General features: G+C 38.8%; 1 protein-coding gene across 11 annotated transcripts in view; it reads right to left on the bottom strand.

The window, feature by feature from the left end:
- The window catches only part of Nf1 (neurofibromin 1), a 226,119-nt gene that overhangs the window by 205,415 nt on the left and 8,263 nt on the right, over positions 1-12,441 (bottom strand). For all 11 annotated transcript variants that reach the window (XR_010952395.1, XR_010952396.1, XR_010952398.1 and 8 more), the window contains exons 6-20: positions 11,916-12,403; positions 11,539-11,860; positions 10,929-11,481; positions 10,806-10,859; positions 10,655-10,745; positions 9,673-10,179; positions 9,063-9,611; positions 7,808-7,942; positions 7,068-7,736; positions 4,747-4,973; positions 4,263-4,677; positions 4,004-4,195; positions 3,096-3,357; positions 1,806-3,032; positions 54-650 (exon numbers count right to left, since the gene is read on the bottom strand). Coding sequence is in view for 6 of the 11 variants with exons in the window: in XM_067781054.1 (XP_067637155.1) it covers positions 54-650; positions 1,806-3,032; positions 3,096-3,357; positions 4,004-4,195; positions 4,263-4,677; positions 4,747-4,973; positions 7,068-7,736; positions 7,808-7,942; positions 9,063-9,611; positions 9,673-10,179; positions 10,655-10,745; positions 10,806-10,859; positions 10,929-11,481; positions 11,539-11,860; positions 11,916-12,403 (6,288 nt within the window). In the remaining 5 variants the exon portion in view is untranslated. The remainder of the gene's footprint in view (positions 1-53; positions 651-1,805; positions 3,033-3,095; positions 3,358-4,003; positions 4,196-4,262; positions 4,678-4,746; positions 4,974-7,067; positions 7,737-7,807; positions 7,943-9,062; positions 9,612-9,672; positions 10,180-10,654; positions 10,746-10,805; positions 10,860-10,928; positions 11,482-11,538; positions 11,861-11,915; positions 12,404-12,441) is intronic.

The raw sequence follows: 12,441 nt of genomic DNA on the forward strand, positions 1-12,441 counted from the left end.
ATTATTTTAAAATCTGCAAAACATATAATTTTATAAATTATGTTACAACTTACAGGTCTCAAGAGCGGTTGTATACGTGTCAAGCACATCACCAATGCCTCTATCAGTACAATATCGTTAAAAGACTCCAACGCTTTTACAAGCAAACGCAACAATTGTTTAACCTCCTGATCGGTAACACTTTTGCTTATACAACCGTAAACAATAAGCGCGCGTGGTTGTAGCGCTGGATTATAACAAAATGCAAAACTACGTGCCAACGATGTCCATGTCTGAAGCCATTGACTATCCGGTACATCAGGCATGCACGCTTCCATAATTTCCAATAATGCATCAGCAATTACTTCAAGTGAGGGTAGCGACAAACGTTCACGATCTGCGGGTAGCGGTTGAGATACGCGTTCATTACCCAACCATTTGTCGGATTGATGTCGACAACTCGAGCGAAAAGCAGTTACAGCGGCCGATTTTACTTTGCTTATGCCGAAGAGTAAATAAAATTTGGACAAAGAGAATTCATCAAGTGATAGGCGGAGGACACGTTGTGCTTCCTCTGAGAAGGTCGGTTTAGTACAGGTACATAAAGAATGGATGGTATTGATGACAAGTCCATGGCTAGAGGCCCGCATAGACAAAGAGCCAGTACAGACCTAAAACGAGAGTATGTGGAAATGTCAAATTGTACTTTCGCATTGCCTATTAGTTAATGCTTTTTTATTAAGAAACCAAGCTCTGTTCAAAATATAAACTATTTTAATATCTTCAAATCACTGGCGAAACACTTTTTAAAATTTTGAAAACAAAAACATTCATATCAAGATATGGAAACCAAAAATTATCTCGTCGAACGTTCGATACCGAATTGATGTATGGAGTCGCAGTGAACTGTAGAATTCCTTAAAGCCACCCAGAGCTGTCACAAAATAAAAAATAAAATAAATGTAGGGCGCGATAACCTCCGAAGAGATTTTAGGCCGAACTTCTCTTAAAATTTGCGTCGTACTTCTTTTAATTTTACCTACAAATTGGCGGGACGGGACCTACTTGTTTAATGCCGACTCCGATTCCGGGGCGTGAACCCGGGATCTTCGGTGTGGTAGGTGGCGTGGTACGCTACCATCACACCACAACGGCCGGTACTAGAAAGGGAATTATCCTGAAATACTCCCGAACTATTCTAAGAATAATCCCAAAATTGTGCCGAAAATAATGCGGAAATTATTCGAATATAGTACCATAATGATTTCGAAAACAATATCTAAATGATCCCCGACTGATTCCCAAATAGTCACGCAATTATATATAAATTAAGCTGGCATGATCTGGATAAACGATACGATAACAGTACCGAAATTATCCAAAAACAATCTCGAATGGATCAAGGGATAGTCCCGAATCGATCCAAAAAAAATCATAATCGATCAAGAAAAAATATTCCAGAATTGATTCCGAAATCAGTCCCTAAGAGGTCCCAAGAATCCGGAAATTACTTCGAACAAAATCCACTTTTCGGAAATGATCCTAAAACAGTTTCGAAATAATCTAAAAACAGTCCCGAATTGATTCGGAGTGTTTATTTTACGAAAAAATTCAGAAAAAGATTCAGTGGCGTTATTTTTGTTAAAAAATAATCTTCGTAATTCTATAAGGGATGATATTACTAAAGTATCAGATTTTTTCCCATTCTACTATAATCCAAACTTGCAGCGTTCCAGCAGCCTACAGGCACTGACTTAGTACTATTCAGTGTTATATCTTAGCAAAAGCTGGGTTTAAAAATAAGTAGAAACTCTTTGCAAACTCACCACAAATGTGATAATATGAAAAAGGTACGGTAAATGTATGGCGACGTCGAGACAATTATTAAACGACAACATAAGTAAATAACGTGACAATACAGCAATATCATCCCACATCATATGCTGTTCCAGGTACTGTGTAGGATTTGTACAAGTCTTATCCATAACGCGACATATACGCGTTATAATCTTCTTCGAAACCAATTGTACATTTTCCGAAGCAAGTGCTACTGACGTATCTGCCATAATCTCCACCTGTGTTGAACCCAAACCATAAGCTACCGACTTGTGCAGAAAATTATCGAGAACCATTTCAATTAGTTCCGGAATTTGTCCAACAGAGCCCCAAATTTTCGCTTGCACCGATGGATACATTTCCTTTTGTTCAATTGTTAAATGTATTAATTTATCTAAAATATGCGCAACTTTTGCTTTCTTAGCATCATCGTTAGATTTGCAAAATTTCATTAAATTCTTTAACCATGGCGTCATATATTCTAAACATAAATGTTTCAATTCAATTGTGCTACGCTGGAAACCTTGTATACATTCCTCCAAAAATTCAACTGTTAAATGCGGTTCATTGTTTGCTAATTTTTCACTAACAGATTTTATAAATATTGTATTATTGGAAGGTATGCATAGACCTTGTGTCTCCAATAGTTGACCTTCAATTTTTAAATCAAAAGATGCTGTCAGCGCACAGAGTAAATTGTATGCAGCTAAACGTAATGTGGGATCAGAGGAACCCAAATTTAGCAGTGCCATATTTAATAGCGTACCCGGTACATCCTTAGGACGTATTTTCTGATGCACTGTTACCGTTTCAGGTTGACTTAATTCCCAGCGGTTACGTATGTGAATAATAGCTTGTACAATGGTATCACAATCGTTGTGTATGAAACTTAACTGACCACTTTCGTTAGCAATAGATAGCGTGAATTGATTATCATCTACTAGACAAACTTCCTCTATTTCGGAAGCATAGTATACATCGTTGAGCAAGACGGTGTGTGATAATACCTTTGTTTTTTCAGATGAAGTTATTTGTAATGCAGTGGGACCAACTTTTATTGCGACTTTTGTATCTTTATGACTGAGTTTCAGTGCATTGCTGAAAACTTTTAAATCTTCATCTAGCGATAATGTAGCACCTGGCAGTTTCTGTTGTTCGGTATCGATGAATTCATTTAATTTGTTGGGTACATCAAGGAACACTATCTTTCGATTGCCCTAAAAAGAATATAAAATTGAGTAGTAAGTATGCGTACAAATAAGATTATGAGCGTTTATTACTTTCAATGGTGCTAGCACGCGATCATGAAATTTGGTATATTCTCGCACCCATGAATTACAGTTGTATATATAAACAGCCATAATATTTTCGTAAGCAACAGTTGGCAGTACGTAAAACCATTTTTGTAAGAATTCGGTGCGAAAGCGATTATCCGAACAGGTATGCGTAAAATCAATCACAACTTCGAATGGTGAATGACAGAATGGTTTCAGTGTTAGTATGACATGATAAATAAGTAAATCTCCATTTGTTTCACCAATTCTGAAAATAAAAAAGTCGGTTAGCAAATTCATTTCACTTTTGTGTGTAATAAAATCCCAAATACCAACATTTTATGTTTAAGACCCCAAAAGGTTTTGCAAATGTTTTCTTCCAGAGTTTTTAAAGTTAATGGAAAGAAGCATACACTTCGGGATTATATATGGAACTTCTTTGAAATCAATTGGGGAAATTACATAATTATCTGACAGGATTCCGCTATATCTAAGCTTTAAAGGGTTGGGGAACGTTTAGGTCTTTTCGAGTTAATTTTATTATTTGTTCAGAGTAGAACGGGGGATGCTGATCACCAGCTACCCCTTGAAATTCATTCAGTTAGGGGATAACACTTGTGACTCTAAGGTTTTTGCTGCAGGTTGAGTCACCCGATAAGGATAAGGAATGAGGAGCATACCTGCCACCATTACAAAAGCAATATGTTCAGGACTATTTTTCCTACATAAGTGAAGTCCGTGAAGAGAGCTAACCACGTCATCACTAATAATATATGGAATATAATTCTCTGTAAGCGATTCACTGGTCAAGCTCTATCATGCAGAGCGTTCCTCTGCCATTAAAATCTAGTTGCGGTGTCTGATGTTTGCAAGTAATTGTCCATAACCAGTTTTTAGAATTTCTGAACACTTACTTGTAACGTCTTGCAATGTAGTAAAATACCGGATATCCCTGTTTACTAGTGCCCGCTTGATAAAATATATTCATAGTTTTTAAAGTTTTGAATTCCTCTTTTTCGTGCATCTGATGTTTTAGCATAATTTCCTCGAAATTAGTAGAAGACATATCAATAGAGCTCCAGCGCGCATACGTCGAAAACATCATACTGAAATATACAAAAAATATTAGGGTAACAAGAGAGCATTAAGCACAGTATGTATAATTCGAGTTACTGTGAATCCACAGGTTTATGTTCAGGTGGTCCCAAATAAGCAAGGAGGGTAGCCATCTTATCAAATGGACGTCTTCCAACAGCTTTGTGATCACGACTACTAGATAAATAGTCGCCAATACGTTCTTGATGCGTCCAAAGTAGACGATGCAATGCCAACACATTAGCATCTGATATAAAACTCATGCTATGCGAAGTCTGATCAACAGTCTCACAATCTGAAGCAATTTGTACGAAAAAGTGGCGTCCTTGTTCGAAACGTGTGCGCAAGAAATCATTGAATGAAACCATATGCTGTTCTTTTGAGAATTCGACATGATTTGCAATATTTTGCAAAATTTTTGACATTAACATGAGACCGCGTTTCACTGAAGCTGGAACCTGCCGACCGACAATGCCGAGTTCTTGTGGTGACACTGCGCAAGTGAATATGTTAATAGATAATGCACGACAAATCAATATTTTCTATAGTTAAGTTTACGTACCAATAGCTGGATTAATAAAGCGTAAAAATATTACAGTGCCCACTGCACCAATATTAGTTTGCAGTACTGTGGGAAAGCGTTTGCTCAACACCTGATAAAGACAATGGCACATCGAACGCAACTGTGAAGGAAAACGATCTACGGAATTGAGTATTGCATCAAAGAAACGTTTAGTTAACTCCATTAAATTCTCCTTGTTACGCTCCAAATCTTCACCGGGCAAAAGCCTAGAAAATGAAATGCGTATTCGAATATATAATTAATTAGTAGTAGGCATAAATGGTTTTCTATGCATTAAGCGGGGATTGCCCTCACTGATTTCAAATGTGTGAAAACTTTTATTTGAAACAATTTTTAATTTATAATTTATTTAATAACTAGCAGACCCGGCAGACGTTGTTCTGCCCTAAATTTGGCCTATCTGCATACATATTAATAAGCTTTTTCCGTCTAACTCTCCCCTTCCCCCACCACTCTTCACTTTTTCACTCCACCCTCTGTCTTTTTTGCTTCATCTATATCCATATTCGTCTCATTATATTTCTTTCTCAGTCTCCTTCTCTCTTTTCTCTTCTCTCGCGTTCTTCTCATTCTTCTTCATTCCTTATTGCCTGTTCCAGAGGGTGGTATGTATTTTATTCCAGTCCCAGTCCCACTCCGAGTCTCAGTACCAGTCCTAGTCCTAATCCCAATCCCAGTCCATCTCTGGTCTACTTCCCGTAAAAAAGGAGCGTAAATACTAATATAGGCAAATTTGTATACCAAATTTCAGGCAAATCGAATAGGACGTATGTAAATAGGTATGTGGGTATTATTAATTCATGTCTCTATTTCGGCTTCGTATGCATATTTATCAGTTTTGCCAGGTTGAAGCGACTAAATCGAATATCACAATGAAAATTACTTTAGAGCTCTCAGGACCAGCTTTCATTTCATATCCATATTACACACACATTCTAGGGGTATCCGGGTCCAAGTCTTAGCCTATATCTTGAGACCCTAATCACCAAGTCGTATAATATTGTGACGAATATTAGTGACACTAAGTGATACTCCCATCACTAATCTGATACTAGGTAAATAAAGCCACAACAACAATAAAGCAAGCTGCTACACTTGTATGTACGTACACGAATCAATCATTATGTCTACACATATGTACGTACACGCAGCGGAGAACAGACGCACAAACACATGCATATATCTTATCTGAGATGCTCCCAAAAGTAGGCAATTATAATTGTGGAAATGTCACTCACTATACACCCGCATATGAGAAGTTATACACGTGCATCTGTAGTTATAATTTGATAGCAGTAACTAAGTAAATTCTGGAAGAGCCTAGATGTATGCAAACGAGAAATCACAGAGTATAAAAGGCGGCAAGAGCAGAGGCACGACAATCAGTTTGATTTAAGCAAGCTATCAATCAGTTGCGAAGTATAAGTGTTTATTGTGAAGTACTTTAATAAAGGCCATTTTGAATTATTGAATAGTGGAGTTATTTATTCAACAGTTTAGTGATTCCAACGTTAGTAGAAGGGTGCAAATAAGCGGGATTTCTCTAAATTCGTTACAGTATATTACTCTGTACTAAAGCACTCATCAACAGCTTTCATTTGATACCAATATTATATAAACACATTCTAGGGGTACCCGGGTCCACGTTTGAACAAAATCGGCCGACGCATCTCTTCAAACACCGGCGACCAACCAACACACATTTTAGCATTTCCTTTTATATATATAGATTTTTATTTTTCACACTTCCCTATAATATTAAAACGAAATGCAGATATTCGTTGCTTTTGAAATTCGGCTTAAAAATTGCACATGGAACAACTAAAGACTCTCCTGAATTAAAAAAAAATGTCTTAGTACTTCTAAATCGCGGGCCCCTCAAAAACCCCGGGTCCGGGGTAATCCCCCCCCCCCCCCCCCACCGCCCCCCCTCTCGACGGGCCTGGCGATGTGCTATACTTGATATCATTCGCTATAATATTTTTTATTGATAAGCACGTTGTTTAATTAAACACCAGTATATCGGCACCACCTGAAGATATGAGTGCCGGTGCGTATACGTAACATTTTATTACATATGTGCAATAAAATAATATTACGACTATAAACTAAAACTAAACTATAAACTGCTATCCTATATTTCAAGTTAGATCAAACTATACACGGGGTGCAAAACAAATTCAAAATCGGTTCAGTAATTAAGGAGTCCATCGCGGACAAACAATGTGACACGTGATTTTTATATATAAAGATTTGGGTAAAATTTAAATATTAATAAATACGATTTTGTTTTTACATACCGTGCGGGATCCACCTCATAACTGGTACTCGGATCATCAAGCAGTGGCCGTATCAATGGCTCCAGTAAATTCTGCAAATAACTTGCGCCATAAATTTTAAAACAAAATGCCATTATTTTACTGCCCAATGAATTGCCACGAAATAATGTTGACATGCATTCCGATATCTCCACTTCACGATAGAACATATTCCATAAGAGTGGGGAAAGCAAATGTTTGGCATCAAACAGTGTGACCAGCACACGTGCCAATTCATCCATTTGCGAAGTAGTTACTACATTAGCTAGTGCCATAGCAATCGGTAGTTCGCCTTTGTCGCTTATCATTGTTACCAGTTGTACTAGTTGCTCAAAACGATCTGCTAATACCGTTTCAGCTAGGGTATCAAATTCAGTGCCCTGCTGTAATACTTGTGTTAGGACTTCCATAAAAGCTGCACGTGTTTGTACATCAGGATTATAACCCAAATCAATTGAATGCATAAGACCTGAGTCTATATTGGCACCCAGCAAATTGGACATAGCTTGTATAGTAAAATTTCGTAATGCAGTAAGTTTGCCAGCTGCAGGATGGCGCGGTGGGAGTAAAGGTGGATTATTTATCTCTTTATTTTCAGCCTCGGAGCTGTCAATGCAGTCGTTTAGGAGATTCATAAAAAGTGTAAAGTATCTGTAAATTTAATAAAAGTATGCACATTTTTATGCTATGGTTAAATGTGTTGTATGCGAGAATGGACTTACTTGAGAAATAGTGCGCTCTTGGCATCCATCAAATCGCCGCGATCAGATTCCTCGGGCTGTAAAGGTAGACCACGTAGTAATGCTGCTACGGCTTCCATGCAAGCTTGATCGAGATCACGAAATACTTGCGTTGTGCTATAATGAAAATTTTTTGTGAGTCTTAACAGCAATAAGTTAAAAGAGAGTAAAAGTTTGTATGGCCCCCTACGAGGGGAAACCTATGACCAAACAGTTCCTGTTGAATACCCAGAAACCTGGGCATCCCAACAGACATCTGATTGATGAACCAGCACCGCCTAGGGGCTTAAGGAGTCATCTCCGTAAGCATTTTGAGGAAATACGGCACCTGAGAACCCAGCCGTATGAAGTGAAAAAACACAAGCAGGTCCTTGGTGAACTCCATAAACAGGCGTCGGACCTTTATGCCGGGAATTGCCCGGTGAATCCAGTACTTAACGAAAATTATCCAAAACTTGCGAAAGAGGAACGTATACTCCCCAGGGAAACGCGTGTCACTCTTGCTCAACTTCGTTCTGGATACTGTAACAGGTTAAACTCTTACCTATCCAGAATCAACCCCGACATACAAAATGTATGCCCCGCTTGCAATGTGTCCCCACATGACACCAACCATCTCTTCAACTGTAATGTGGAACCAACGCCTCTAACACCTCTTTCCCTATGGTCCACCCCTGTTGAAACGGCAAGTTTCCTTGGACTCCCGTTAGAGGATATTGATGACAATTTGTGATCGGTCGCGGCTATTAAGTGGGGCGAGCATTGCTACAACAACAACAACAGGGGAAACCTATCTCCCAGCCGGTTAGGGATCAGAATATACCCGCGGTAGGTATACCTGTCGTAAGAGACGACTAAAATACCAGATTCAAGGTGCTGTATAGCGCGCACGCTTCAGGTTGCCAGCGCAATATATAGATTCTCCAAACCCAATTGTCAACTTCACCTATCCACGGCGAATCCTGTTTCACTAACAGACGAGGCTCTGGCGACCCCAAGCTCCTCATGGAACTTGGGGGTGGGGAGGGAGGGAATGGCCTGAACGTTTAATGTGGCCACATAAATCGTGCCCGAGATGGTCGGGCTAGCACCTTAATGGTGCTATGATACCGGAGCGTACCGGATCTGTATCCCCTTCGGGGAGCAACCTTATCGCTACAACAACACCAACAACAACAACAACAACAACAACAAGGGGGAAAGCTATTTCAAATTTAAAAAAAATGAATCAACTCACTTAGCAGGCGGCGTATCAGATGTAGTTGAAGGTGTTATTTGATGTGTTGTGCCCATAACCCAATCTGTCAGGTACTCCACTAATTTGTTGCGAAATTTCATTTCCTGCCGAAATGCCAAATCGTCCCTGCGTTTCATCATTATCTCTACCAACTGACAAAGTCTCGTTTTGGTGCGTGCCGATGAAGTTGTCATATCCAGATGACGTACGTAACGCACAATGCTCAACATCATGCCTTCAATACTGGTCACGCTCAGGTACTCAGATGCAGCTGCTTGTTCGTTGTTCGGATCTTTGGCAGATTTAGGATCCAATATGGCCTTCATTATATAAATTACATGTTCGATGAATTGTGTATTTACATCAGAGACATTAACTTGTCCCTGTTGATCGAAAAATTTCTCGGTAATCGCACGGATCTGATCAAAGAGTATAGGATAAAGTTGAGGAGTCATTTCTTCAGCAATCAACTCTTTAACATTTTTCTGTATGTTCAAACCAATTTTATCATTAACACAAACTAGCAATCGTAGAAGTTGGCTAATAAATCTGTGAAAAAAAGGAAAAGAAGTAATTGATATGTCCGCATAGGATTAGCTACGAAACTTACTGTGTCACTGGACAGTATTGTAAATCCTGCGGTGGCACTGGCACAATTGTTGTTAATGAAACCGTGCTTGGATGCATTAGTGAACCACGTCCGGAGCTAGTGGAACATGAGTAGAGTGAGTACAAGGAAATGGCGGGTATAGATGAAATAGAAGTCATGCTGCCAGATGCTGCTAGCGTATTTTGCGATTGTGCCAAACTATTGGGACCTGGTAAAATATTACTTGGCCCCGACACACCACTACTTGAGCCAACAGTGGTAGCATTATTTTGTTGTTGCATTTGTTTCCAACGCGCAGCCAATCGTTTTTGCAAACAAACACCACCAAGCGTTAACAGAAACCAAGTCATATTTGCCCATTCAGTAATGTGTTCTTCCAAATCATGCTCAGAACTTTGATGACTAGCGCGACGTTTGCCAACGCCACGGTGAAATAGCTCAGCTTGAGCATCGTCTGTTTTGCATTTCGGATAAGATTGTAGAACTTTGCAGGAAAGCTCCCAGTTTCTAAAGTGAAGATATGAGATTAAAATAGCTAACAATTGCAAAGAAGTGAGTTCAAAATATGTGACCAGGTCTATGAAAAGGTGGCTTATGACTCAAAAAAGAAATTGCGAGAAACAGCTGTTAAAGATAAACAATGCATTTCTTCAGTTTCTTAGTAGTTTTTCTTTTCCAGTCATGCCCAAAAGGCAAAGCACAAACCAGTTTCTGACCGATATTTTGGCTCAATTGCTATCGAAAAAAATGCTATCAAAAAATCTGAGGCTGCTTCACCAGCAACCAGCATCGAAGGAACCAAAGGCTTCATCGTCTTTCATTTCTGCTCTTCTTTCTCTATATTTTTAGTACACTTCTAAGCAAGTTAAGACTTTCTAGTTTTCACCACGTGAAAGAGCGTCTCAAAAACTATCGAAACCAGAAAAAAAGTGGAAACATTTTTTTTAGTCATAAGCCATCTTTTCATTTGAGCAATAAATACCTGAAAGTTTCTTCCCATGCAGTTTGAACACCAACACAATGCTCAATTTTGCGCAGCAAATTCATCATGCGTCGTTGCAGCGTTAGTCGGCCTTCAAAAAAAAGTGGTTCAAGCGAATGAACATTTTAAAATTTTATGTAAGAGTACTTACTAAACGCGTTTCCATGAGTAGTCTCGTAGAAACAAATGCGAGTATCAGTTGCAGCTGAAAATAAATAATGTTAAGCCACCAAATACTTCACATTTAAGCAACGACTAGTATTTTATTACTCACAATTGGCCAATTGCGTTAGATCCTGATATATCTGATAGTTCGCTACCAGCAGCACTGTGGCAGCATCATCCGCCGTTAGTAAAATATCTGACTCTTGACACAACAGTCCAAAACAAGAAAGTGAAGTTAGTACAGCATCCAAGTCAACTGACCACAGGTACATAAAAAATACTACTTCTAACTTAATGCGAGCCTGCCGACAAATTTGCAATTCATGTCCAACCAAAGCATATTTTTTATGACGCTGCAGATAACAATTGCGACAAATCAAAATTTCTCGCATCCATTTTAGTACATCAGTATAGTTGGCTATTTGATGTTGTATGAGCTTTTGTGAAATAGAGAACAAAACTTGGGAGCTAACATCCCAAAAACAATTCATTGGCGCTTGTGGATTCCATAATTCTATTTTGTCGAAAGAATGTAAAGCCAGTAGAGCCTCCATAGCTTCTTGGGCTACATCTGGCATGGTGGGTTGGTGTACAAGACTCACAAGACCATTAATGAGTTCCAGCGAAGAGCTTTGCATTTCATGTGCTACTTTGCCTTGAGTCTGCAAGTACAATATTGTGAAATAAATTTGTAAAATACGTTTTTATATAATATTTACATTTAAAAGCAATGTCGGATCAGCATGTATAAGTCGCACCATGAGCAGCAGCAACATTTTGTGTGCAGGTCCCTCTTCTGAGCGTGCCAGACCTTTTTGCGTATCTTTTGATTTCAGCGTTAACGAAGTGATCATACGCAATGGCGTGTGCGCAATGTAACCTTGCGTGGCCTTATTCAAGGTGTCAGTGAAAAGTGCACGCAATTCCGCTGAACGATTATGAACAACATTCGTTTCAGGCCACCACGGCAGTGATGGAGTATTAATAGTGCGAAAAGGATTTTTATTTTGTAAACGAAAATCCACATGAATCTGAGTCAATCTGAAAAACGAAGAAGTAAGAAAATCATGCGGAACTCATATAGTATATCAAGTACCTTAACAACGAGCATACAATTACAAAATGATATGCCTGTGGTGATGATAGATTAAGACAAACTTTTAGTGTATCAATATTGTGCGGATTGATGCGAAACAAAGAAACCCAACAGTCAATCATTAATTCGATATCGGCATAATTGTATGCTTGTCCACGTGAAAATGGTTTAGCCGGATTGAAGAGTAGCGCTTTCAAATCATTAATCATGTATTGCACCAGTTTGAATATAACATTATTTGAATCATTAATATTAACATAGGTGGAGGCTTTGCAAAGTTTTACGCCAGCTATAGCCGCATATTCGGTTACTTGTTTAGAAGGTGAATGTGGCCCTAAACCACGCTTAACGCCTTCAATAAACTGTTTCGCTGATTGTTCTTTATCGCGTGTTGCTTGTGCAGACGATTGCGCAGATGATGATTTCGTTTTTTCTTTATCCTTCTCCTTTTCAGATTGTAGCTCGTTTACGGTGGCCTCTAAACAACTCTATAAAACAGGATTCATTAACAGAAAGTAAAAAAAAA

This window comes from Eurosta solidaginis, chromosome 1 (assembly GCF_040869045.1).
Source record: "Eurosta solidaginis isolate ZX-2024a chromosome 1, ASM4086904v1, whole genome shotgun sequence".
In the NCBI taxonomy this organism is placed as follows: Eukaryota; Metazoa; Arthropoda; class Insecta; order Diptera; family Tephritidae; genus Eurosta; species Eurosta solidaginis.